This window comes from Narcine bancroftii, chromosome 1 (assembly GCF_036971445.1).
Source record: "Narcine bancroftii isolate sNarBan1 chromosome 1, sNarBan1.hap1, whole genome shotgun sequence".
Lineage (NCBI taxonomy): Eukaryota > Metazoa > Chordata > Chondrichthyes > Torpediniformes > Narcinidae > Narcine > Narcine bancroftii.
Genome location: NC_091469.1, coordinates 200,263,038 through 200,287,435, shown reverse-complemented (window position 1 = coordinate 200,287,435; position 24,398 = coordinate 200,263,038). Strand labels below are relative to the sequence as shown.

General features: G+C 40.7%; 1 protein-coding gene across 7 annotated transcripts in view; it reads left to right on the top strand.

Annotated features, from left to right (window-relative positions):
* The window catches only part of mvb12ba (multivesicular body subunit 12Ba), a 287,792-nt gene that overhangs the window by 62,459 nt on the left and 200,935 nt on the right, over window positions 1-24,398 (top strand). For all 7 annotated transcript variants that reach the window (XM_069888146.1, XM_069888144.1, XM_069888159.1 and 4 more), the window contains 3 exons: window positions 8,588-8,695; window positions 21,896-21,992; window positions 22,534-22,663. In XM_069888146.1, coding sequence (XP_069744247.1) covers window positions 8,588-8,695; window positions 21,896-21,992; window positions 22,534-22,663 — 335 coding nt within the window. The remainder of the gene's footprint in view (window positions 1-8,587; window positions 8,696-21,895; window positions 21,993-22,533; window positions 22,664-24,398) is intronic.

Genomic DNA, 24,398 nt, shown 5'->3' with positions numbered 1-24,398 from the left:
TCACTGTGATCCACACTGCACTGCCTGAAAAAATGGGGAACATTTAAAAGCGAATAGGCTGAGTTTGGGTGTTCCAAGGGCATGATGGCGGGGAGGAGGGGTGGGGGGGGGGGGGGCGCAGAGAGAGACTGGAGGAGCAGGACAATCTTTCTTTGCCTTCATGGCAAAACTTAATATGAGACAGTAGGAAGTTCAAAGAACGGAAGTAAAGTCATTGCCTTTCAATGCAAACTGTAGTCGCCTCGCCATTTCCTGAGAGCCCAATGCCAGATCAATGTAGTAGCAAAAGTAGTATATGTAATGGGCCCCTCATTTTCAAGGGCCCCGCGTTAAATGCTTGATCTATTAGTATAGTTCTGCACTTTCTATATCACTGTTTTTAGATGATTATAACACCCCCAATCAAAGAATGGATAATAAACGTTTAAGAGAAGGGCACACAAGCAAAAGAATCAACAAGTCTATTGTAATGCTCTGAAATTTTAACTTAAAACTAGTTATAAAAAAAAATACAACGAGTGAAATCTTGCATTATAATCAAATAGCTTTGTGTTGAGTGAGAATGAAAATTAAATTGTTTAGTTTAATTGGTGATATTAAACATGCAATCCCACCTCTGTCAATTTCCCTGATGGATCCCTGATTAATTACACTTCCATTTCTTCACCTCCAAACCAATTGCCAAGATGGATCTTGCTGCAGGTCAGAATTCTGAATCAAGGCTACCCATTCATATCTTCTTTATTGGCATAAGGTCTGCAGTTCAAATCCATTGGTAAAGGTTTCTTTGTTAATACGTGCATTTATTTAAAAAAAAGCAGCTGCTAATTTTAAGAACAGGTCACGGTATTTCGAACGAAGACATCAAGCTAAAGATAATCCTTGGTGTTGATGCCACACCATGGTCATAACGTTCACTTACCAGGGGAATCCGCATTGATGCTGACCTTGGGGTTCTTGATGCTGTCTTTCAGGCAACTGCCTCCCTTTTTATTCAAGGCCAACATTTCGGAACGAGCAGGGGGTTGGCATACTACCACAGGGATGGGTGTTGGTACTGATGGCCATCCACTTCCAGGGCATCTGACAAGCCCCTTTGTTGGAGTTTCTGTTGCCCATGACCAGATATTCGGCTGAAAACTCTGTGTCCTTCACCATGCCACCTCTCCCCTTTGCCTGGCCACTGAATCCCCTTGAAATCGGCTTCATCAGTGTAAGTTTGTGTGCATTCATAAAATGCGCGAGGCTTCATTTGCAATGATTTATTGTTTTGAGTTCATCTCTCTCTTCTGAACTTAACTTGCCCCTCTTGTTCTCTCTTTTAAACTACTAGATGTTTTAATATTTATGTGTATTTTAATTTAGGACCCCATTATAACATTTGCTACAGGCCCCGCACTAGCTTAATCTAGCCCTGTGAGAGCCTCTCCCATCCTGGCAGTGTCCCAAGTTAACATGCTTCATAAAAATAGCCTTGTTCTTGCAAGCCTTCCAACTGAACAGAAATATATCTGTGCATTTTCAGTGTGGTATTTATGATTTAATAAATCTGAATCAATCGACTGAGAAGCTTTCAATCGTGTTGTCAAAGCATGAGCAAAAACAGACCCTGGATAGAGCATTCTCTTTTAATCAATGTCATTAGAGAAAAGGCAAGGCCAGGGAACTGTGCAGAAATAGAAATACAGTATATGTTTAATAATAGATTATATAAAAGTAGATTTCATCTTAGAAATTTGCCGATGCCTGATTTTTATCCAGCTGTTTTCATTTCCAGTTATTTCTCTGAACCCGAGCCAGATAAAATGCCAATACAGCTGAACCGGTTACATGGGCACTCATCAGTGTCAGAGCCCACCAGTGGCTGGCACCAACCCCTCCCCTCCTCATGCACTCCTCTCCACCGGGCTATTGCCACCCGGCCCATCAATTCTATTTTGCCATCCCCAAGCATAGCTCACTTTCACTCTCTCTCACACACACACACACACACACACACACACACACACACACACACACACACACACACACAGAGCAGATAAATTTAAAGTATGTCAGGGGAGGGCATCACTCAGGGGGGCAAGATTGGGGTGGGTCTTACTAAAGTTCAGCCTAGGGTAGTTACTCCAGCACTGTGTGGCAGTATGTTTTTCATTCTAGGTAGGAATATTTGAATAGAGATGTTAGGTTTAAGATTTTCTTTTGCAACTTGAATAAGAAGAAGCCATAATGGATTTTTGTTTTTCAAAAGAACATTCTGCTGAAGTAACTTCATTCAATACATCTGAATTCATAATTTTAGATTCACTTTTTGAGGTAGTATTTATGTTGACAATTTTCACAGTATAAGATTTTTTTAGTGCAAATTTACTTTGCAGTTTCTGAAATAGTAAGTATATTTATTTGCGCTGGGATGGTGCAGTGAAAGACTTTGTTTTTTGAACTTGGGCTGTGCTGGAAATGCACTTCTAGCCATACAACACTTAAATGGTTAAATGGTGGTTCCTAGTCTGTTACTGACTATGAGAGGAATTACCCTGATAAATATCAGGATGTAGCGTGCACACTATGTGAAGTGTGAAGTAAGAACCACACACTTCACAGTCAAATTGAGGTCGAAGACTGATTTATTGCACTGCCAGCTCTGTTTATATTCACTCCCTGCCTCTGATGACAGGAGAGGGGTCATCACAGAGCCGGCTTCTGACTCGCCAGCCTTCCCGCTGTTTCCCGCCATGGGGGGGGGGGGGGGGTCACGTGGGATGACGGCTGTTGGTCTCAGTGGGGCCCTTGTAATCGCTGTGTTTGCTGGTCATTTTGTGAGCCAGGTTGCAACTTGTTTTGCGGGCCGCTACATGACCTCCCCCCCCCCCCAAACTGGCGATCAGAGTGTCCGCTGCTGCTTTGGGGGTCCTACCTATATGTCGCGGGGGCTGAGGCTTGACTGGTTGACTAATGTCTACAAAGGCCGGTTTCAGGCCATTGAGGATGAAGGTTTCCTCTTTGCCGGCAATGTCCAATACACACGTCGACCCATTGTGCCTGACGACTCAGTGAAGCCCCTCATATGGCTATTGAAGGGGTGCCCAGTGTGTTCCCCTTCGCACAAAGACATATTCACAGGTGTGCAAGTCCTTGGGAGCGTAAGATTTGGGCTGGCTGTGTGGCAGGGGCTGTGGAGGGGCTAGAGTACCCAGTCTTCCCTCAACTGTTTCAGTGCAACTGCGGGGGGAGGGTTTCTGGATCCTTGGCAGTAGTCAAGAATTCCCCCTGGGATTACCAAGCGTGCGCTGTAGACCATTTATGCTGCAGAGGCATTAAAGTCCTCTTTTGGCATGGTGCATATCCCCAGAAGGACCCAAGGCAGATCATCTACCCAGTTGGCCCCCTTGAGCTGCATCATTAGGGCTGCTTTTAAGTGGAATCGCTCCACCAACCTGTTGGCTGACGGGTGATATGCTGTGGTATGATGGAGTTGGATTCCCAACAGTTTGCTTAGTGCCGCCCAGAGGTAAACTGTGCTCCCCTGTCAGAGGTGAGATGTTTTGGGACTCCGAACCTTTACAGCCAGGTGTTGATTAGTGCCCTGGCATACATCTCTAAGGTTGTATCAGCCATTGGGACTGCCTCTGACCACTTCATGGAGTGGTCAACTATAATGAGGAGGTATCTCACCCCACAAGAAACTGGTAGCTGCCCTATAATGTCGATGTGGATGTGGCTGAACCTACGCTGCACTGGCTCCAAAGTCTGGGGAAGTGCTTTGGGTTGAGTTTGCACCTTGGATGCCTGGTAGAGAATGCAGGTCTTGGCCCACTGACTGACCTGCTTGCGGAGTCCTTGCCAGATGAGACTGCTGGCCACCATCTTTACAGTAGTTCTGATGGCTGGATGTGCCAGGTTGTGCACCACGATGAAAACCTGCCATCTCCATGCTGTCTCCATCATGGGGTATGGTTTGCTGGTGGAGACATCAGAGAAGTGAATGGTTGCCAGGGGCGATGATGACATCCTCCATCTGCAGACTGGAAAGCGCTGTCCTGTACACCAGGATCTCGGGGTCGTCATGTTGTACCCTTGCTAGGGATGAATAGTCTATGGCCTGGGATAGAGTGAGGATGGATTCGAATGCGGGTCAGGAGAGTGCATTGGCCACCACATTGTTCTTGCCAGTGATATGTGGATGTCCATGGTGAATTTGGACATGTAGGAAAGGTGCATTTGCTGCCTGGCCAACCATGGGTCAGGTGGTTTGTGAAGACCTTGAATTGTCTGCTTCCAGAAAGTATCAGAAGTGCCTGACCACCAGGTATAGCACCAGTAGTTCCCAGTCAAAGGTGCTGTATTTAAGTTCAGGTGGCTGGAGGTGCCTGCTAAAGAAAGCCAGGGGCTGCCTTTGTCCAGCAATTAGCTGTTGGAGGACCCCTCCGAGAGCGTCTTTAGCTATCTGGAACGTCTCCAAGGCCTTCCCATCCCAGGCAACGACTTTATTTTTCCCCGCCATGAGCGTGAAAAAGGAGCACAGGATCTGAGCTGTTGCTGGTGTAAATTGATGGTAGAAGTTGATCGTACCAGCGAAATCCTTTAGGCCCTTCACGGTGTGAGGTTTTGTGAACTACCAAATGACCTCCACCTTCTCGGGTAGTGGTTTTTCCCCTTAAAAGTCAATACGATCCCCCAGGAAGTCAATTATGTCTTTCCTGAACTATCTCTTGGTGGGGTTGATGGTCAGCCCAAATTACTGCAGGAAGGTGAATAGTTGTCTGAGGTGGGCTGTGTGCTCTGAATGGTTGCAGCTGGCAATAAGAATATCATCCAAGTAGATGAATGGGACGTCCCATCGGCTGTTGAAAAGTCTGAGCAGTGTTCTTACTCATGAATTCGAACAGGGCGAAGGGGGTGATTATGGCGATTTTGGGTATGTCCTCAGGGTGCACTGGGATTTGATGATAACCCCTGATGAAATCGACCCCTTTGAAAACATCCGTGCCCCTTGTAACTTGGTGGTAAAGTCCTGAATATGGGGTACGGGGTATCTATCTGGTGTGATGTCCTCATTGAGGCGTCGGTAATCACCACACAGCCTCCACTCTCCTTTTGCCTTCAGGACCACATGCAGGGGGAGGCCAAGGGGCTATCCGACTGCCACACTATCCTTAACTCCTCCTTTTTCTTAAGTTCCTCTTTGGCGAGGGCAAGTTTTTCGGGGGGAAGGCGGTGTTCCTGGTGTGGAGTGGGGGACCCTCATTGATGATATGGTGCCTTACCCCGTGCTTCAGTTCCACAGAGAAGAACTGTGGTGCCATGATTTCGGGGAACTCCACCAAGATGCATGTGTAAGCATTGTTGGACAGCATGACAGATTTAAGGTGGGGGTGGGGCCTGTATTTTACCATATATAACATTTAACAATTTATGGCATGGAAACAGGCCTCCTCGGCCCTTCAAGTCCATGCCGGTTCACTCAAACAACTCTGCTAGATTCCCCCCCCCCCCCCCCCCCCGTCTATTTCCACCCATAGCCCTCCAACCCCCTCTTATCCATGTATATATCCAGCCTCCTCTTAAATGAAAGAATTGACTCTGCCTCAACTATTTCCTCTGGAAGATTATTCCATTCAGCCACCACTCTGTGAGTGAAGAAGCATCTCTAATGTTTCTCCTAAAATTTTGCCTCCCTTACCTTCAACTTGTGACCTCTTGTTTCAACTTCCCCTGCTTTCAGGGGGAAGAGTCTACTTGCATCTAGTCTATCTATTCCCTTCATAATTTTAAACACCTCTATCAAATCCCCTCTCAACTGTCTGCGTTCCAATGAATAAAGTTCTAACCTCTTCAATCTTTTTCTTAATTCTAGGTATCTTAAGCCAGGCAACATCCTTGTAAATCTTCTCTGCACCCTCCCTATAATTTGGAGACCAGAACTGAACACAATACTCCAAACCTGGCCTCACCAACACCTTAAACAGTCGCAGCATCACTTCCCAGCTCCTATACTCTATGCTATGAGTTATGAAGGCTAACATACCAAGTGCCTTCTTAACCACCCTGTCAACATGGGAATCCACCTTCAAGGAACACTTCACCATAGCTCCAAGATCTCTTTATTCTTATGCATTCTCCAGTGTCCTCCCCTTTACCACATATGTCCTATTTTGATTATTTTTTCCGAAATGAAGCACCTCATACTTCTCTACATTAAATTCTATCTGCCATCTTTCAGCCCAATTTTCCAGACAACCCAAATCCCTCTAATCCCTGAAAACCTTCCTCGCTATCCACCACTCCCCCTATTTTCGTATCGTCTGCGTATTTACTTACCCATTTAACCACCCCATTATCCAAATCATTAATATAAATTATGAACAACAGGGGACCTAGCACCAATCCTTGAGGCATGCTGCTCGTCACAGGTTTCCATCCTGACAGACAGCTGTCTATCCTCCAGCCACCTCTGAACCCATCTTACTATTTTATATTAATCCCTAGTGACTGAACCTTACTAACCTTTCATGTGGAACCTTATTAAAAGCTTTGCTAAAATCCAGATAGACTACATCAACTGCTCTACCTTCATTCACCTTTCTTGTAACCTCTTCAAAAAACTCAACAAGGTTCATCAAACATGACTTCCCCTTCATAAACCCATGCTGGGTGCTCCTGATCAATCCCTGCTTATCTAGATATTTATGCACACCATCTCTAAGAATACCCTCCATAACTTTCCCGACCACTGAAGTCAAGCTTATAAGCCTATAATTACTTGGCCAACCCCTCGTTCCTTTTTTAAACAATGGAACTACATTAGCAACCCTCCAATCCCGCAGCACCACATCCTCTTCCAGTGATCGTGGCTTCCCCCAGGGGCATCGTCTGAAAATTTCTTTTAAGTCTACCGGTAGGCAGTGGACATGTAGGAAGTCCGCTCCCAGGAGTGGTTGCTCCACCGCCGTGATAGTAAAACTCCACTTAAATCAGGGCATGATGCGAATGTCATAAGTTCGTACAGTAATGCTGATCGCTGCCCTCAGTGCCCTGCCCTGCTTGGAGTTCTGGGTGTGGTAAGCTGTAGGGGGAAGGACACTTATTTTGGCACGGATGTCCATGAGGAACCATCTTCCCGTCAAAGAGTTCCAGACGTGGAGGAGGCTGTCACGTTGGCCAACTGCCACAGCCATTAACGATGGTTAGCCATGGAGTTTCCTGCAAACGTGCAGGGTGAGCAGCGTCGATGGGTCCCCAACCATACGACTGGCCAGTGCTCCCACCATTCCTCGCAGTGCGGGAGGTCACGTGGGGCTACAGCAGTTGGTCCCTGCGATCACTGCGTTCGCTGACCATTTTGTGAGCCGGTTTGCGACTTGGTTCATGAGCTGTTACAAGGTGATATTAAATTATTCTTTATATGTTAACATGCTCAGGTTTTTAAGAGTGAAAGGAGTAACCTGTTGCAAATCAATATAGGTTTTCTTTTCAGGATGATGGTAAACAACTTGAAAAATTGAGACTGAGTATTTTAGACTACTTGATAACTGCTTTTGCTGTGGTTTTGTCTGCTGTGAATGTTGGTTCCTTAGTAGCACAAGTGAATTTGGTTTTTTGTTGACCATCCCCCAATCATTGCCTTTTGATATGTATTCTTGGATGCTGTTTTTCATTTTTGTAAATATTCAGGTTACATCCTGAAGTTAGGAAAAATCCTGTTGTATGTACTGAGTCTCAGCTGGTAGAGGAAGTGTCAACATAAGCAGTTATGAGAATTTAATCAAGCAGTAAGTTATTGAAGTACTTTCTCGCTATGTAACGTGGAATCACTACTTGAGGAATACGTCTTGACACGTATCTTTTGTATTGTGAGTGCCAAAAATCCACCTGTTGTGATTTTTGACAGTTAAAATCAATGATATGTAGCTGTAGCTATAGCAGACTTGCTGACGGTTTCATGGATAACTAAGTAACTAAGCTTTTCATTAATTTTATTTTTACATTTGGAAACAAATATTATGTCATATATGTTTACCATTAACTTCAGTTTTAAACTGAATGAAGTAATTTTTTTCTCCCAATGTAGATAGAATGTATGTTACACCAGTTAAGAGGGCAGTGTTAATTGCACTGTTATTTGCAATTTGGATTAGATCTCATTTCACAACTTTCCATTTCAAAATGAATAGCCCGAGTGTAAATTGAAAGTATTGCTGTCTAGCAGTAGTCACAGACAGAACCAATTTTAGCATAACTCATTAATAACTGTGGCATTGCTTTAAAAGTTCAATGTTGCTCACAATAAGCATTCACTGACTTGGCTTGAATTTTTAGTGTATGGTTATTTTTTCACATTGCCCTATAACCATTCATCACCACAAATATTTCTTATCAAAACCTTTTGCATTGTATTTCAAAGTCCCCTGTATTCTTGGATGATGTATTTAATTTTTGTAAATATTTTTATATAGTACTTGGTGAATTGATCGAATAAGATGCTGTGATAGTACAGTTGGTGTTAATTGGGGAATGAAGCAAACTCACTGTTCATGAATTAGCTATGTTCCACCTCGTATTTGCACATGCTGTCTTGTTTTCACAGATTTCGCAAACAGCAGATGGCTTGGATGCTGACCTCTGGAAGGACGCCTTATTTAAATCCAAGGTCACCAGATATCTCTGTTTTACGAGATCATTTTCTAAGGAGAACGTGAGTTGAAATCTATAATCTGCACTTGTGTTTTTATAGTTATCAGTTTTGGTATGATAAATGGAATCTTTTATAAATGTTGTCTTTTATAAATGTTGGAAAATATTTCAGTAACCAATTTTGGACAATGACTGCAAAAATGGTTTCAATAATATAGTTATGTGTTCAATTATATGGGGGTGTTCTTTCCTAATATGTTGATAAATCCAATTTCTCAGAATGAAGGGCGAAATTATTGTCTTTGTGTAATACTATCTGTGTTTGGAATAGATAAAACTGGGCTGAGAATATTTTTTGTATGATCAGCAGAAGCTTACAGCACAGAACCGTTTGAATTTTTGACATGTTACAGAAAGCGTGGCCATTACATTCACAATACCACCACTATCCAGATATAAATGTAGTGAAGTCTTATGGCTTTTTTGGATTTTGCAAACTATTTTCCTGATCATTCTAGACACATTGAGAAGCTGGGTTTTCTATAGGTTGGAGGAAGATCTGAGGGACATTTGACTAATTTTTATGTGAAAAGGAGCAGAGATAGAGGCCTAGTCACTGTTGCCTCTTTTAGATGTAAATATGGCATAGAGTACTAATGCCCTATGTGCAATACTGTGGAAATGTAAAGATGTATTTTTTTTTAAACAGCGTAGATCTTGTGTTGAATAATTTTATCACGATCTCATCTGACAGAAGGAGCCCGTTGTCAAGCAGTGACTCTTCTTGCTGTATTAACTGGTCATCTAAATCTTTCTTTTTATTGTTTCTCTTTGCTTTGGAGTCCCCAGATTTTTTGGACAACATTTTATTATTTGTGGAATAGGAATGTCAGATCATAGAATAATGTGGGACTAAGCCAATGTCATAGGATCTAAAAGCAGAGTATGTTGGCGTGGTTGCAGAATGCTGTCTTTACCACTAGCTTAATTTGAAACTATAAATGAGACAATATCACAGTTCTGTCATAGTTAAAAGTTTATGTAAATAGAAGTGACATCTACATAGTAAGGTTAATTGTATTACATAATTTAGAGAATAAATTCCGGGATTTGAAGATCTATTATCAGATCCTGATGTGGATAGAACCATGGAATGCTATAGTACAGAAAACAGGCCAGTTTTGGTCTATGCTGACCATTATCTCCCTAGTGCCACTGACCGGCTCCCATTCCATAACCCTCCAGACCTCTCCCATGTACCTATCTAATTTATTCTTAAAACGCATGATCGAGCCCACATTCACCACATCAGATGGCAGCTCATTCCACACTCCCATCTCTCTCTGAGTGAAGAACGTCCCCTCCACCCCCCCCAATGTTCCTCTAAACGTTTCCCCCTTCAATTCAAGACTATGACCTCTCATATTTATCTCTCCCAATCTAAGTGGGCAAAAGCCTATTCTCATCAACTCTCTCTGTACCTCTCACAACCTTGTAAACCTCTATCAAATCTCCCCTCATACTTCTTCATTCCAAGGAATAAAGTCCTAACCTGTTTAATCTTTCCCTGTCCTGAAGACTTGACAGTATCCTCGTAAATCTTCTCTGCACTCTTTCAAAATCTTATTGATATCTTTCCTGTAGTTAGACACCCAGAACTGCACACAATATTCCAACTTAAACAACTTCAACATAACATCCCAACTCCTATACTCAATACTTTGATTTATAAAGGCTAAGATACCAAAAACTTTCTTAACAACCCTGTCCATATGCGACACCACCTTCAGGGACTAATGAATTTGTATTCCCAGATCTTTTCTCCTCTTCACTCCTCAATGCCCTTTCATTCACTGTGTATGTCCTACTTTGGTTTGCCCTTCCAAAATGCAACACCTCACACTTGTCTGCATTAAATTCCATCTGCCATTTTTTTTTTTTGGCCCATTCTCTTAGCTGGTCCAGATCCCTATGCAAGCATCCTATCTGTGACATCAGCAAACTTGCTGATCCAATTTACCACATTATCATCCAGATCATTGATGTAGACAACAAATAACAATAGTCCCAATACAGATCCCTGAGGCACACCACTAGTCACAGGCCTCCAGTCTGAGAAGCAACCATCCACTACCACACTCTGTTTACTCCCACACAGCCAATTTCGAATCCGGTTTACAACCTCCCCTTGAATACCTAGTGTCATAACCTTCGGAACTAACCTTGGCAAAGGCTTTATTAAAGTCCATGTCGTCAATACATGGTAAGGACACAGAATTGCTGACAAACTTGATAGTCTCGCAGCATCAATAGGAGGTAAAACCTTCTTCAATGTATGAGAAAAATCAGGCAGGCACCTGAATTTAAAGGCTGGGGAATAGGGAAGAATGGATAGGGGGAGGAGTACAGACTGGTAACAATCAACAGGTGTTAATTGAAAGGGATAGGAGGACAGGGGAAGGAAAAGTGAGAATTGACTGGTGGGTGTTTTTAGCTCTGTGGAAGCAGAGCTAAGAGAAAGGAGACAGGGAAAAGGTGGAGTGAGGGGAGAGAGATATGGAGAAAAGGAGATATAGAAAAAGATTTGGGGGGGGGGAGACGAATGTAATGCAGAGAAGTTGATGTTAATGCCATGTGGTTGGATGGTGCCCAGATGGAATATGGGGTGTTGTTCCTTGAATTTGGAAGTAGTATCAGTCTGGTATTGTATGAGACCTGGACAGACATGTCGGCAAGGAAATGAGGAGGGGAATTGAAAAGTAGTTGGCCACTGGGAGATCCCTGCTATTGCGGCGGACAAAGCCGAGGTGCTTCACAAAGCTATCCCCAATCTGTTTTTTGTTGGCTACTTAGAGCAGTCCATGCTACAAGCCTACACAGGTAAGGCTGCTCAACTCTTCCTCTGGTACATAGATGATTACTTTGATGCTGCCTTGTGAAAAAAAAGGAAACATAAAAGCGCAAAACCCTGAACAGGATTTTAAAAAAACTGTGTGTTGTCAAAATAATAGAACCAGTGGTGGCCACTGATAAGACAAAGAACACATCGACTTTATCCTCTGTGCTGCTAACTTCCACCCAGATCTTGTATTCACTTGGTCCATCTTTAGCAACACTCTCCCTTTGATCTCTCTGTCTCCATCTCAGGAGACAAACTCTCGACAGACATCTTTAACAAACCCAACTCACACTGCTACACCTCTTCACCCTGACCCCTGTAAGGATTCCATTCCTTTGTCTCAATTCTTCTGTCTCTGCTGCATTTGCTTCCTGGTATTCCATGCCAGATCATCAGAGATGTTCTTCTTCAAAAAATGTGCTTCTCCTCTACCACCATCATCTCAGCCCTCACCGCATATCCTCCATTACCTGTCCATCCCCTTGTGCGAAAAGGACAAGATTCCCCTTGTCCTCACCTACCATCCCACCATCCTCCGCATATAACATCATCATCCGCCATTTTCCCCACCTACTTCATGATCCCTCCATCAGACACCTCTTCCCTTCTCCCCTCTCTGCCTTCCACTAGGACTGCTTCCTCTGTGACTCCCTCGTCCACACTTCCATTTCCACCAATTGCTCCCTTGGCACCTACCTCTGAGACTGTAGGAGATGCTCCACTTGTACCCACACCTCCTCCCTCACCATCAGTCAGGGCCCCAAATAGTCCATCCAAGTGAAGCAACTCTTCAGTTGTGAATCTGCAGGGAACATATACTAAATCCAGAGCCCCTGTTGTTGTCTCCTCTACATCGGAGAGACAAAACCAGGTTGGGAGATCACTTCATTAAGCACCTCTGCTCTGTCTGTTGCAATGGCATGAATCTCCCAGTGGACACACATTTCAATTCTACTCCCTATTCCCTTGACTGAGACGACCTGCAAATTGGAAGAGCAATACTTTGTATTCTGCCTAGGCATCCTCCAACAGGATGATATTAAGATTGATTTTTTCTTTTTCGTTTTTCCCCTCCCACCCAATCTTTCCCTATGTCTCCTTTCATATATCTCTCTCTCCCTTTTTCTCTATCTTCCCTTTTCCCCAGCTTTGCTTTCAAAAAGCCAAAAACAACCTCCCCCAGTCAATTATCGGCATTTCACTCAGCCTTTGCCCGCATCATTTCCTGATCATCTATCCTATCCTGTCCCCCTCTGTTCCCACGATTCCCTTGTTCTCACCTCTCACCCTACCAGCTCTGCATCCAACACAATATCTTCTGTAATTTCCGTTACCTACAATATTGATCCCACCACCAGACATATCTTCCCCTCTCCACCTTCTGATGGGATCACTCCCTCCATGATTCCCTCATCCATTCATCTCCCCCTTGTTGCCTTCCCCTGTGGTGACAGGAAGTGCCACACTTTTGCCCATAACTCTTTCCGCACAACCATTCAAGGCCCTAAACAGTCCCCAATGTTCTAGATCACAAATTTCAACATTACAGTTCAAGAAACTGACCCTTTAAAGGTTATAATCAACTAATCTGCTTGAACTGTGATAGCAATGTCAACTTTGAAATTCTTTGTGTTCTGTGGCTGCCCTGTGCTCCATCTGTAAGTTGTCAATCTCACTGATGTCTACCACCAGTTGTCCCACTTTTGATATTTTATCTTCGTGTTCTTTGTCTTATCAGTGGCCATCACTGGTTCTATTATTTTGCCACACACAGTTTTTTTTTTAAATCCTGCTCAGGCTTTTGCGCTTTTATGTTTCCTTTTTTTTCACAACTTTATTTATTCGTTCAACAAGGTTATTACATACAATAAAAAAAAGTACATATTGTGAACAATAAAAAAAATTATATAAAAAAGAAAAGAGAAAAAAAAAGAAGAACCCCCCTCTCAGCCAGCTCTCTTTAGGAGAGCCAAAAAGAAAAAAAAACTAAAATATAACCTAAAATATATTTACTAAAATCTAATCAAAGTAAATTTAAATGTAAATATTCTGAATATAAAGACCACTTATTAAGAAAAAAAGAATAATTATCATGTAAAACATACGTGATTTTTTTCATTACCAAGCAAGTTTTCATCTCATTATGCCATCTATTAATATCAATCACATTAGCATTTTTCCATGTACTTGCTATACATCTTTTTGCTGCAGATAAAGCTAAATATACAAAAGCAATCTGAAATTTATCTAATCCCAAATCTTTCAAAGGCTTCAACTTACCCAACAAAAATAGTGCCGGGTCTAAAAGTATTTTAATCTTATACAAATGTTCCAAAAACAATTGAATTGCTTTCCAAAAAGATTGTTTATGTACACATAACCAAACAGCATGAAAAAAAGTTCCAACCGAATTACCACATCTAAAACAAGAGTCTGATTCACTAAAACCATTTTTTTAAAAACTTTTCGGGTGTTAAATACAATTGATGTAAAAAATTGTAATTAACCATTGGATAACGAACATTTATCGATCCAGTAACATTATCATGACAGATATCTAACCGATCATCCTCAGAAAAAATAAAATTAATATCCTTTTCCCATTTAATCTTAGATCTATCCCATCCCTTTTTTTTCCATACTCTCCTATAATATTTGATACATCAATGAAATATATCCTTTCTTTGGTACAATCACAAGAAAAGATTCAAATTTAGTCAATTTAGGTAAAATCATATCTCTACCAAATATTTGTTTTACTAAAGACTGAAGTTGATAATAAACGAATAAAGAATTCTCAATAATACCAAAATCTTCCCTCATTTGATTAAAAGATAAAAATTTATCTTATTGAGCTGCCTCATAATAATTTTGAAAATGAGGTAAACTTAATCCTCCTAATGCATATTTCCAAGTTAATTTATTCAAAGCTACTCTTGGAAATGTACCCTTCCATAAAAATTCCCTAACCATTTTATTTAAATCTTGGAAAAAATTCTTATTAAGTAAACACGGAATTGACTGAAACAAATATTGTATACGTGGAAAGATATTCATTTTAATTCTATTTATTCTTCCAATTAAATTTATGGAAGATCCTTCCACTTAATCAAATCAGCTTTGATCTTTTTAATTAATGGTATATAATTTAATTTATATAAAGATTGATAATCAACATCCACATTTATACCCAAATATTTAATTTGATCAGTCCACTTCAAATTAATAATATTCTGATAAACAGAATAATCTCCTTCACCTATCGGCAAAATTTCACTTTTTTCCCAATTAACTTTATATCCAGATAAAGATCCATATTGTGTTAAACACTCCTTCAATATAAAAGTGGCTGAGCTGGTTTTGTTAAATACACCAATACATCGTCAGCAAATAAATTAATTTTGTACTCCTCATCTAAAACTCTCATACCTTGTATCTGTGTAGTTTGTCGTATCAGCTGTGCTAAAGGTTCAATTACTAACGCAAACAAAGCTGGAGACAAAGGACAACCTTGTTGAGTTGAACGGGTTAATTTAAAAGGTTCCGAGATCTGACCGTTTGTCAATACCCTGGCTGTTGATTTATTATATAAAGCTTTAATCCAACCAATAAAAGAAGGACCAAACTTAAATTTCTCTAAAATGTTAAATAAAAAATTCCACTCAACTCTATCAAAGGCCTTTTCTGCATCGAGAGATATCACCATCGGATGGTCAGGGCACTGTCGATACTTATTAATCACTCGAAGAATATTATCTGAAGCATATCTATTCTTTGTGAAACCTGTTTGATCAACATGTATCAACTTAGGTAAAAATTTAGCCAATCGATTCACTAATACTTTAGCTATTATTTTATAGTCTACATTTAACAAAGAAATTGGTCTATATGAAGACACCTTCAATGGATCTCTATGCTTCTTAGGAATTGCAGTAATTAAAGCACTAGAGCATGATTCAGGTAAATCATAATGTTCATTAATCTCTCGTATCACATCTCCAAACACTGTAGATAAATCATCATAAAATACCTTATAAAATTCAGCCGAAAACCCGTCATTACCAGGTGATTTTTCCATTCGGCATTTCCATAATAGCCAATTTAATTTCTAAATCAGTAAAAGGAGCCTCCAGCTCCAATATGTCGTCTTCTTCTAATACCGGTAATTTCAACATCGATAAAAAGGAATCAATCGATCCACTCTCCTGTTTTTCCTCATGCTTTTATGTTTCCGAGGAAATTGGCTTCCCACATCAAACTCTTGTCAGTTCCCTTAAAAATGCTGTGCTCCTATCAATCACATTTTTCTACGATCAAATGAATATAAGGTGATCACAGTCACACCTCATAAAGCCTCCCTCTCATCCCAAGAATGACTGGAAGCTACACTGCATAACCTGCAAGTTGCATTTTATGAGGACAATAACCTCATCCACTGGGATGAGTTGTAACTAAGACTTGTGTCCTCCCTTGCATGTGGAGACCAACACTGGGCACAGTTCTCCAGTCATGGTCTTGCTAAAGCCCTGTATATTTTCAAGCAAGATTTTATTTCATTAAAGGTCAACTTTGTTTTACCCTCTGATTTTCTGCCTCCTCATATTGTATTCCATCTTCTACCTTTACTTCCTACACATATAACCTGACTTGGTAGAAGTCCCTAGTCAGACTTTTTGTTGTCCTTGTCGTTGATCTTCTCACTTGGAGTTGTAAATACTGACTGCATACCAGAACAGCTCAAAAATCTCTTGTCAGCAATCTAACTTCAAAGTATTGCACTCCAAATAATAGCTTTCCCCTTTAATTTTAGGCAAATTAAATGAAACATAGAAACATAGAAGAGAGGAGCAGGAGTAGGTCATTCAACCCTTCGAGCCTGCTCTGCCATTCAACGAGATCATGGCTGATCTTAAAGTTCAGTACCCCGTCCCCGCCTTCTCTCCGTAACCTTTAATACTGAAGAAATAGATCTAATTCCCTCTTAAATATAGTTAATGAACCTGCCTCTACTGCCCTCTGTGGCAATGAATTCCACAGATTCACCACCCTCTGGGTCAAGAAATTCCTCCTCATCTCGGTCCTAAATGGTTTGCCTATTATCCTCAAACCATGGCCCCGGGTTCTGGATTTTCCCATCATTGGAAACATCCCATCTGCATCCATTCTGTCCAGTCCTGCCAGAATTTTATATGTCTCTATGAGATCCCCTCTCAATCTTCTAAACTCCAGCGAGTACAATCCCAATTTGCGCAATCTTTCCTCATAAGTCATTCCTGCTATTTCAGGTATCAGCCTGGTGAATCACCTCTGCACTCCCTCCATTGCAAGAACATCCTTGTTTAGATAAGGTGACCAAAATTGCACACAATACTCCAGGTGGGGTCTCACCAAGGCCCTGTACAGCTGCAGTAAGGTATCCTTGTTATACTCAAACCCTCTTGATATGAAGGCCAACATACCATTTGCCTTTTTAACCGCCTGCTGTACCTGCATGCTCGCCTTCAGAGACTGGTGTACAAGTACCCCTAGGTCTCTCTGCACTTCCCCATCTCTTAATTGATTGCCATTCAAATAGTAATCTGCCCTCTGGTTTGTATTACCTCACATTTATCCACATTGTAGTGCATTTGCCATGTATCTGCCCAGTCCCTCAATTTATCCAAATCACACTGGAGCTTCCTGACCCCCTCTTCCGTGCACACAACCCCTCCTACCTTAGAGTCATCTGCAAATTTGGAGATATTACATCCAATCCCCTCATCCAGATCATTAATGTAAATTGTGAAAGCTGGGATCCCAGTTAAATCTCTAGACCGTGAATAGATTCGGATACTTTGAGGGGTGGAGAGTTCTGTTTTTATTTGCATTTCGAGAACTAAGTTCATATTCTAGATTTCCATTTGTTGTCAGCATTGTGGTCAGCAAGTGAAGATGAATACTGGTACTTGGGTGGTTGGAACCTTGGCATCCCAATTGATTTTAAGCTTAGTGTCTGACTCAATATGATCTCTGTCATAATTACTGCATAAGTGCTACCAATAGTTAGAATTTTAAATATGAGTAATTCAATAGTCTTTATAACTTAACTACAGTAAAAATCTATATATACATTTATCAAATTATTGGTTGTCATTTAGGCCAGCCATTCTCAACCTTTTAATTTTGGCTATGGGCCCCTTAGGACTCTGCTTCAAGTTTATGGACCCCCTTCCCTGTGAAGCAGTCAAGTTTAGTTGTTTTTTTTTCTGTACTTCTATCCTACTGACTACATAAAAAAACATTAAAAATATTTTATGATTTCAGTCCCTTAAATGTGCTGTGGTCCCCAGGGGGACATTGAGAATGGTTGATTTAAGCACATCTGGTTCACTAATGTCCTTCCGGGAAAGAAAAGCCATCATTACTTGCTATGTCCTATTTGTTACTCTGGCCCTTGACAATATGTGAGACAGCTAACTGCCTCATTCCACTAGCACTTGGGGGTAGACAATAAATGCTGGGAGCACCCACATTCTTAATGAATAAAACCAAAATCCCTTACAATATCTGCCTTTCAGTTTGCTATATTACCTCTCGTACATACATGACATCATGGACCTTTGCAACACCAAAGGAGCCCATTTGCCATCTTCAGAGACCATAGTTCCCAATCTTTTGGTTGCTCATCCTTACACTGCAGCTCATTAAGTACTTTGCTTTCCATTTCCTCCAAAGGCACAAATCAGTGCCTTGTGCACCTTGAATGAACTAACTAACAGCAAGAATTTGAAAACTGATGCCTGAATGAGCCCAATTTACAGTGTCATATTTGTTATTGGCATGACACCTTTTGACCCTTTGATAACTTTAGCTATTTCCCCAAAAGCAGGCATTTTGATGATCTTGCGATTATTCAAGTCAGTAACAAATTCTCATGAGCATCAAATAATTTTTACACCACTAAGTATCCTAATGCAGTTGTGCTGTTTCATATTATTGATATTATTTATTCAGAAGTAGAAAATTAATCTGGTCTTGCAAATTTTGCAGTAAAAATGAAATAAATCCTCTACATGGCTGAACAAGCAAATACCCAAATGGCTGAAAATGTCATAATTTGTATCTTGACATGTCGTGGAAGTATAACACAACACCCAACCATCCTTTATCAATTATGTTGTAAATTTCATTTTAGTAGCGCACTCTGGTTGTAAGAAAATTCAAATTGAAAAAATAAAATATTTGGACCATGGCTAGGGGATGAAATGGGCTTTTAAAAGTGGACATAGTAAGGAGAGATGTGGGAATCTACTTACCAGACATAACAAGTGAAGCACGTAACTAGAAATAAATTCATTGACGTGCAGTTTCAGGAGCGCTGCAGTAGCCTAACACATGGCCTTGGAGGTTTTGAAAGCAAGGACAGTACATTAAGGCACTTGGCAAGGGCTGAGAGTAATGAGGGTGAATATGTTGGGTTCTGACTGACTTGTGTGTGGCAGATAAAAAGCATTGGAGGATGCAAAAGCTGATGAAGATGTGGATTAACATCAAGATGTGGCAGTCTGGTTGGAACAGCTGTTGATTTAACCACTTCATTTCCAACATATTAAGTTAATAGTTACAATTTGATACTTTTAACTGGCAGATATCAGCAGGGCATCCTGGTTTCAATTTTTTTCTCTCTCTGAGCTCAAAACATTTGTGAATTAATGGACCAGCCATGAAGCACATGTTAAAGTGGAAATGGTAACTTCTTAGCAGTTAAAAAAATTTGAGCTATTTACCCATCTGCCTGATTTCCATTGGAAGTTAGAGGCAAAATTTCTAACCCCAAAGAATATTTGCGCTGCGATAGTTTTTTCTTTGAACATTTACTTGGTTTGTCACTACTTGGTCTTGGTCCATTTGTTGCCTTTGTTCTTTTTTAGTGGTGACCTCCTGATTTCCCATTGTTGCTCTTCCAAGAATTTGTTGCCTGTAGCTAGGTTCCACTTCCCTTTCACCCCAGATTTTGCTGACCCCCGTTGAGTCAACGATCCAATATCTCAAGTGCAATTTTTATTTTCTTTTTGAATAAATTTCTTTTCTGTGTTTTCATTTCTTGGATTCTTTATGGTAAAGGCTATTTGGCCCATTGAGTTCATGCTGGTATACTGCAGTTGCCTAATCAGTCCCCATTTCCTGTTCTACTCCTGGACTCTTGCAAGTTTATTTATTTCATATGTCCACTTAATATTGCTTTGAAATTACTGATTGATTTTTCTTCTTTAGCAGATTACTAACTTTGTAATCTCCTGCAGTCTTTCACTTCCCATTTTAAAGAATTTTTTTAATGGTTGAACCGTTATCATTTTCTGATGGAGGCATAGTTTCTGCATCTGCATACAGGTGATGTCCGAGTCAACATGGCCATCACAAACATTGATCACCTTCACTTGCTTCTCTTTGTTCTTTGTGGGCCTTCTCTCATCCTTTTTAGTTCAACTCATCTGTATATTCTGATGCTCTTCACATGGTTCCAGTCTTTCTTTCTTTCTTTAACCCATAATCTGTAATAGAATATACTGATCTCCAGCACACAATCAACTTCAATTATTTAAAATGATAGTTTTCAAATATATTTTTATAACCTAGTTATTCACTGTACTTTTAAGTTGAACCAGGTAGGACTTTAGGATTTGATGTTCCTGCAGAAATATTCTGCTATTTGTTGCTTGGTGGACATTGTGATTAATAAATGATGAAATAGATCTGTAGACCACTACAGTAAGACACAGTGGCTTCACTCCATCTTATCCCTGACAAACTATAAGACAATCTAGTCCCAATGACCAGCACCTGGACCATAGTCCTCCGTCCCTCTCCCATTCATGTACCTATCAAAATAACTCTTAAATGTTGAAATCAACCCTGCGTCCACCACTTCCACTGATGGGTCATTCCACACTCACTGCACACTCTGTGCAAAGAAGTCCCCCTAATGTTCCCCTTAAACATTTCACCTTTCACTGTTAAGCTCGGTTCTCTTATTCTTTTCTCTTCCAACTTAAATGGAAAAAGCCTGCTTCCATTTACCCTGTCTATGCCCCTCATAATTTTGTACACCTCCATCAAATCTCCTCTCATTCTCTGGCATTCCAGGGAGAAAAGTCCTAACCTATTCAACCTTTCCCTATAACTCAGCTTTTGAAATATCAATATCATCTTCACCATTGACCTCACTGCTATATTTCCTCACTTCTATGGACTCTGTATCCATCTTCTGAGTAAATACAGATGCAAAAAATCCACTTAAGATCTCCCTCATCTCTTTTGGCTCCATGTATAGATGTCCAATTTTGTCACTATCCTTTTGCTCTTCATATATCTGTAGAAGCTCTTGGGATGTTCCTTCACCTTGTCTGCAAGGGCAAATTTATGCTTTCTTTTATCCCTCCTGGTTTCCATAATTGTTTTCTTTCATTTCTAGTATTCCTCAAGTACCTCGTATATTCTTTGCTACCTATGCCTGCTATTCCTTCTTAACCAGAAGCTTAATGTCTTGCGAAAACCAAGATTACATTTTTAAATTTAGACATACAACATGGTAACAGGCCATTTCAGCCCATGAGTCCATTCTGGCCAATTAACACCCCATTAACTTAACCCCTGGTATGTTTTGAATGGTGGGAGGAATCAGAAGCCCCTGGAGAAAACTCACACTGACACAGGGAGAACATACAAACTCCTTAAAGACAGCGCAGGACTCGAACCGCAGTCCGGTCCTGATCACTGGCACTCTGAAGGTGTCACGCTAACCGCGATGCCAGCCTTGTTGCTTATACCTGTTAGTCTTGCCATTAATTCTGACTGGCACATGCAAACTTTGTTCTTTCAAAATTTAACCTTTGTGGGCCTTCCACTTACCAAGCACATCATTGCCAGAAAACCATCTGTCCCAATCCACACTTGGCAGATCCTTTCTGGCAGATCCTTTCTGATATCATCAACATTGGCTTATCTCTTCTTTAGAATCTCAACCTGATATTTAAGATTAGTTTTGCAGATCTGAAGGAAAATTATGAAAGGGATGGTGAACTTTTCATTTCATTAAATGATCATATCCTTTCCCAATGGCAGGCAATGTAACACAGCACCCAACCCAGTTGGCAGACATATTGTTGAACACTTGTTTATGGCAGAAAGCACTCCTTTTCTCATCAGAATTGTCTAGAGAAACTTTTATGGAACATCCAATTGATTTCTTGTATTTTTTCTTGGTACCTAGAGGTTTATTTGCTTTGTGTCAGAGAAATAATGGAATATCACCACATAGGCTATCCCAGAACACTAGCGTGTGTGACACCTTATATTTTTTTTTCTCTCTTGTGGCTTTTAAAGAGCCATTTAGGGAACGTGCTAGTGGATATGAAGCTGATCGATTTAAAGGATACTTTACCGGTGGGGTTTATCCCTATTCAAGAAACAGTGGACACACGTAAGTTGTGATTTTGTGTGTTGGAGGCACAGTTAAGGCATATTGGATCTTGGATAAAAGCATGTAGGTTTAATGTTTTGAATTAGGAAAACTCAGTCTCTTATTTCAAGGTTGTTAAAGTGCAACAAAAGTTGTAAATTACATCCTCTCACAACTGGAATTGAGCTACTTCTTTGACTCTTGTGGTACTGAGTGGCGCTTGAAATAGGTTAAGGCGCAAATTGAATTCTTAACAAAAAATGGGCACTATTTAAAGCTGACCTTGTGCTTGAAACCCATCCCTGCTGATTTATAGGCATGATTTTTTTTTCCCAATCATCCCACCAGGTAGAGAAAAGAGACTGGCACTGGGTGCAGTAAATTGTTCCATTTCATAATTTGTGTAACATTCAAGATAGCAACCAAAGAAATGCTTATCTTTGTATATTATAAGTGCACAATTGTATGCATGTATCAGAATAAGGTTGAAGCAACTTCCTGTTTCATCAGCTGTTAAATGAATTGTGTTTACATTAACAAATTTGTCCCATTGAAATTATAGAAGAGTCAGCTTTCAGGAAGAGAAGATTGTGCATCAAATTTATTCCTCGTGACTCAACTGAAGCTGCCATCTGTGATGTAAAAATCTTTGGCAAATCTAAGCAGGCTCCCCCACAGTATACCTTCATTGGGTAAGTAATTTCACTTTGTTAATCAGACTGAAAAATGTGCAAGTGTAATTTCAGTAAAATAAAGGAAGATTAATTTGTGGCATTTCAGTGACAAAAATTTTGTATGGATGTATGATAACTATTAATTTCAGCTTCATTGTTCATTATTTTCTTGCTCTGCAAGTGAACTTATTTCAAATTCAGCCTCTAATGAATCATTTATATTTTGTTTCTGACTAAAACGAACAGAATTTGAAAATCAGGGTTTGCTTTTTTTTTATTACTTCATTTGCAGTTTTATGCATCATGACAGAAAATAACTATTTTGTTAAGTTACTGTTCAAGACCCCAGAAAATGTAATGGTGCAAGTGAAAGCGCCTATTTATAACATGTAGTTTTATGTGGTGAGGGGAATGGTAAATGGACGAAACTAAAACATTTCTTCATGTGTGATCCTATAATATAAATAGTAATGGACACTGGATAATGGAAAGAATCTCTGTAGAGGTGGAGGATGTGATGTAGTTATTAATAAATACACTGCAATTACCTTCACAATCAGAGTAATGTAGGGCATATAATTAAAGAGACAGTGTATGAACCAGTGAGTTGTTCAACACAGTGAAAGAAGAAATATTAGTGGCTTAGTATTTTTGGTGGTAGGTTAGTGGCCAGACCTGAATAAAATTTATCCAGTGCAAGGCGGAAAATGGAAATCATTCTGCTGATTTGTTGTTCAATCCTGTCAGGCTCCAGTTCTGGTCCAGAGGATTGGTAACTTCTACTCTTTATTTAGGTATAAGTAAATAGATTGATATGTGCGCACGCACGCAGGCAGACAGAGAGACAGACACGTTATCCCCGACTTGCGACCTATGTGACTTGTGTCCATCCGCCCACACAACTGAATTTAAAAAATATATAAAATTTACATGGTTTATGTTGTATTTGACAAACTATAATAGGGATATACGACATGTAAGAGCCAAAATATGTGTACTTTGTTCATTGGTGTCTAGGGATCCATAGGCTGGGTGCAGCCCATCTTGATTGCTGTACGCATGCACAAGTTTTAGGTTGGCGCATGTGTGATGAGTTTGCATATTGGAGTTCAATTGGAACATGCGCAAGAGGTGAGGGTAAGAATTCAATATCGTCAGGGTGATATTAATCTGAAGAATTGAGGTATGCATTTGAGAAAGGCAAAGAAATATCCAATAAATGGTAGGAAACTGAGAAATACTGAGGAATTCAGGGCATCTTGAAAGTGTTCATAGATCCTGAAGGTACCCAGATCATTGTGAGTAGATATGTTTGAGGTCAATAATGTTCTTCTTTGGCTTGGCTTCGCGGACGAAGATTTATGGAGGGGGTAAAAAGTCCACGTCAGCTGCAGGCTCGTTTGTGGCTGACAAGTCCGATGCGGGACAGGCAGACACGATTGCAGCGGTTGCAAGGGAAAATTTGTTGGTTGGGGTTGGGTGTTGGGTTTTTCCTCCTTTGCCTTTTGTCAGTGAGGTGGGCTCTGCGGTCTTCTTCAAAGGAGGTTGCTGCCCGCCAAACTGTGAGGCGCCAAGATGCACGGTTTGAGGCGTTATCAGCCCACTGGCGGTGGTCAATGTGGCAGGCACCAAGAGATTTCTTTAGGCAGTCCTTGTACCTTTTCTTTGGTGCACCTCTGTCACGGTGGCCAGTGGAGAGCTCGCCATATAACACGATCTTGGGAAGGCGATGGTCCTCCATTCTGGAGACGTG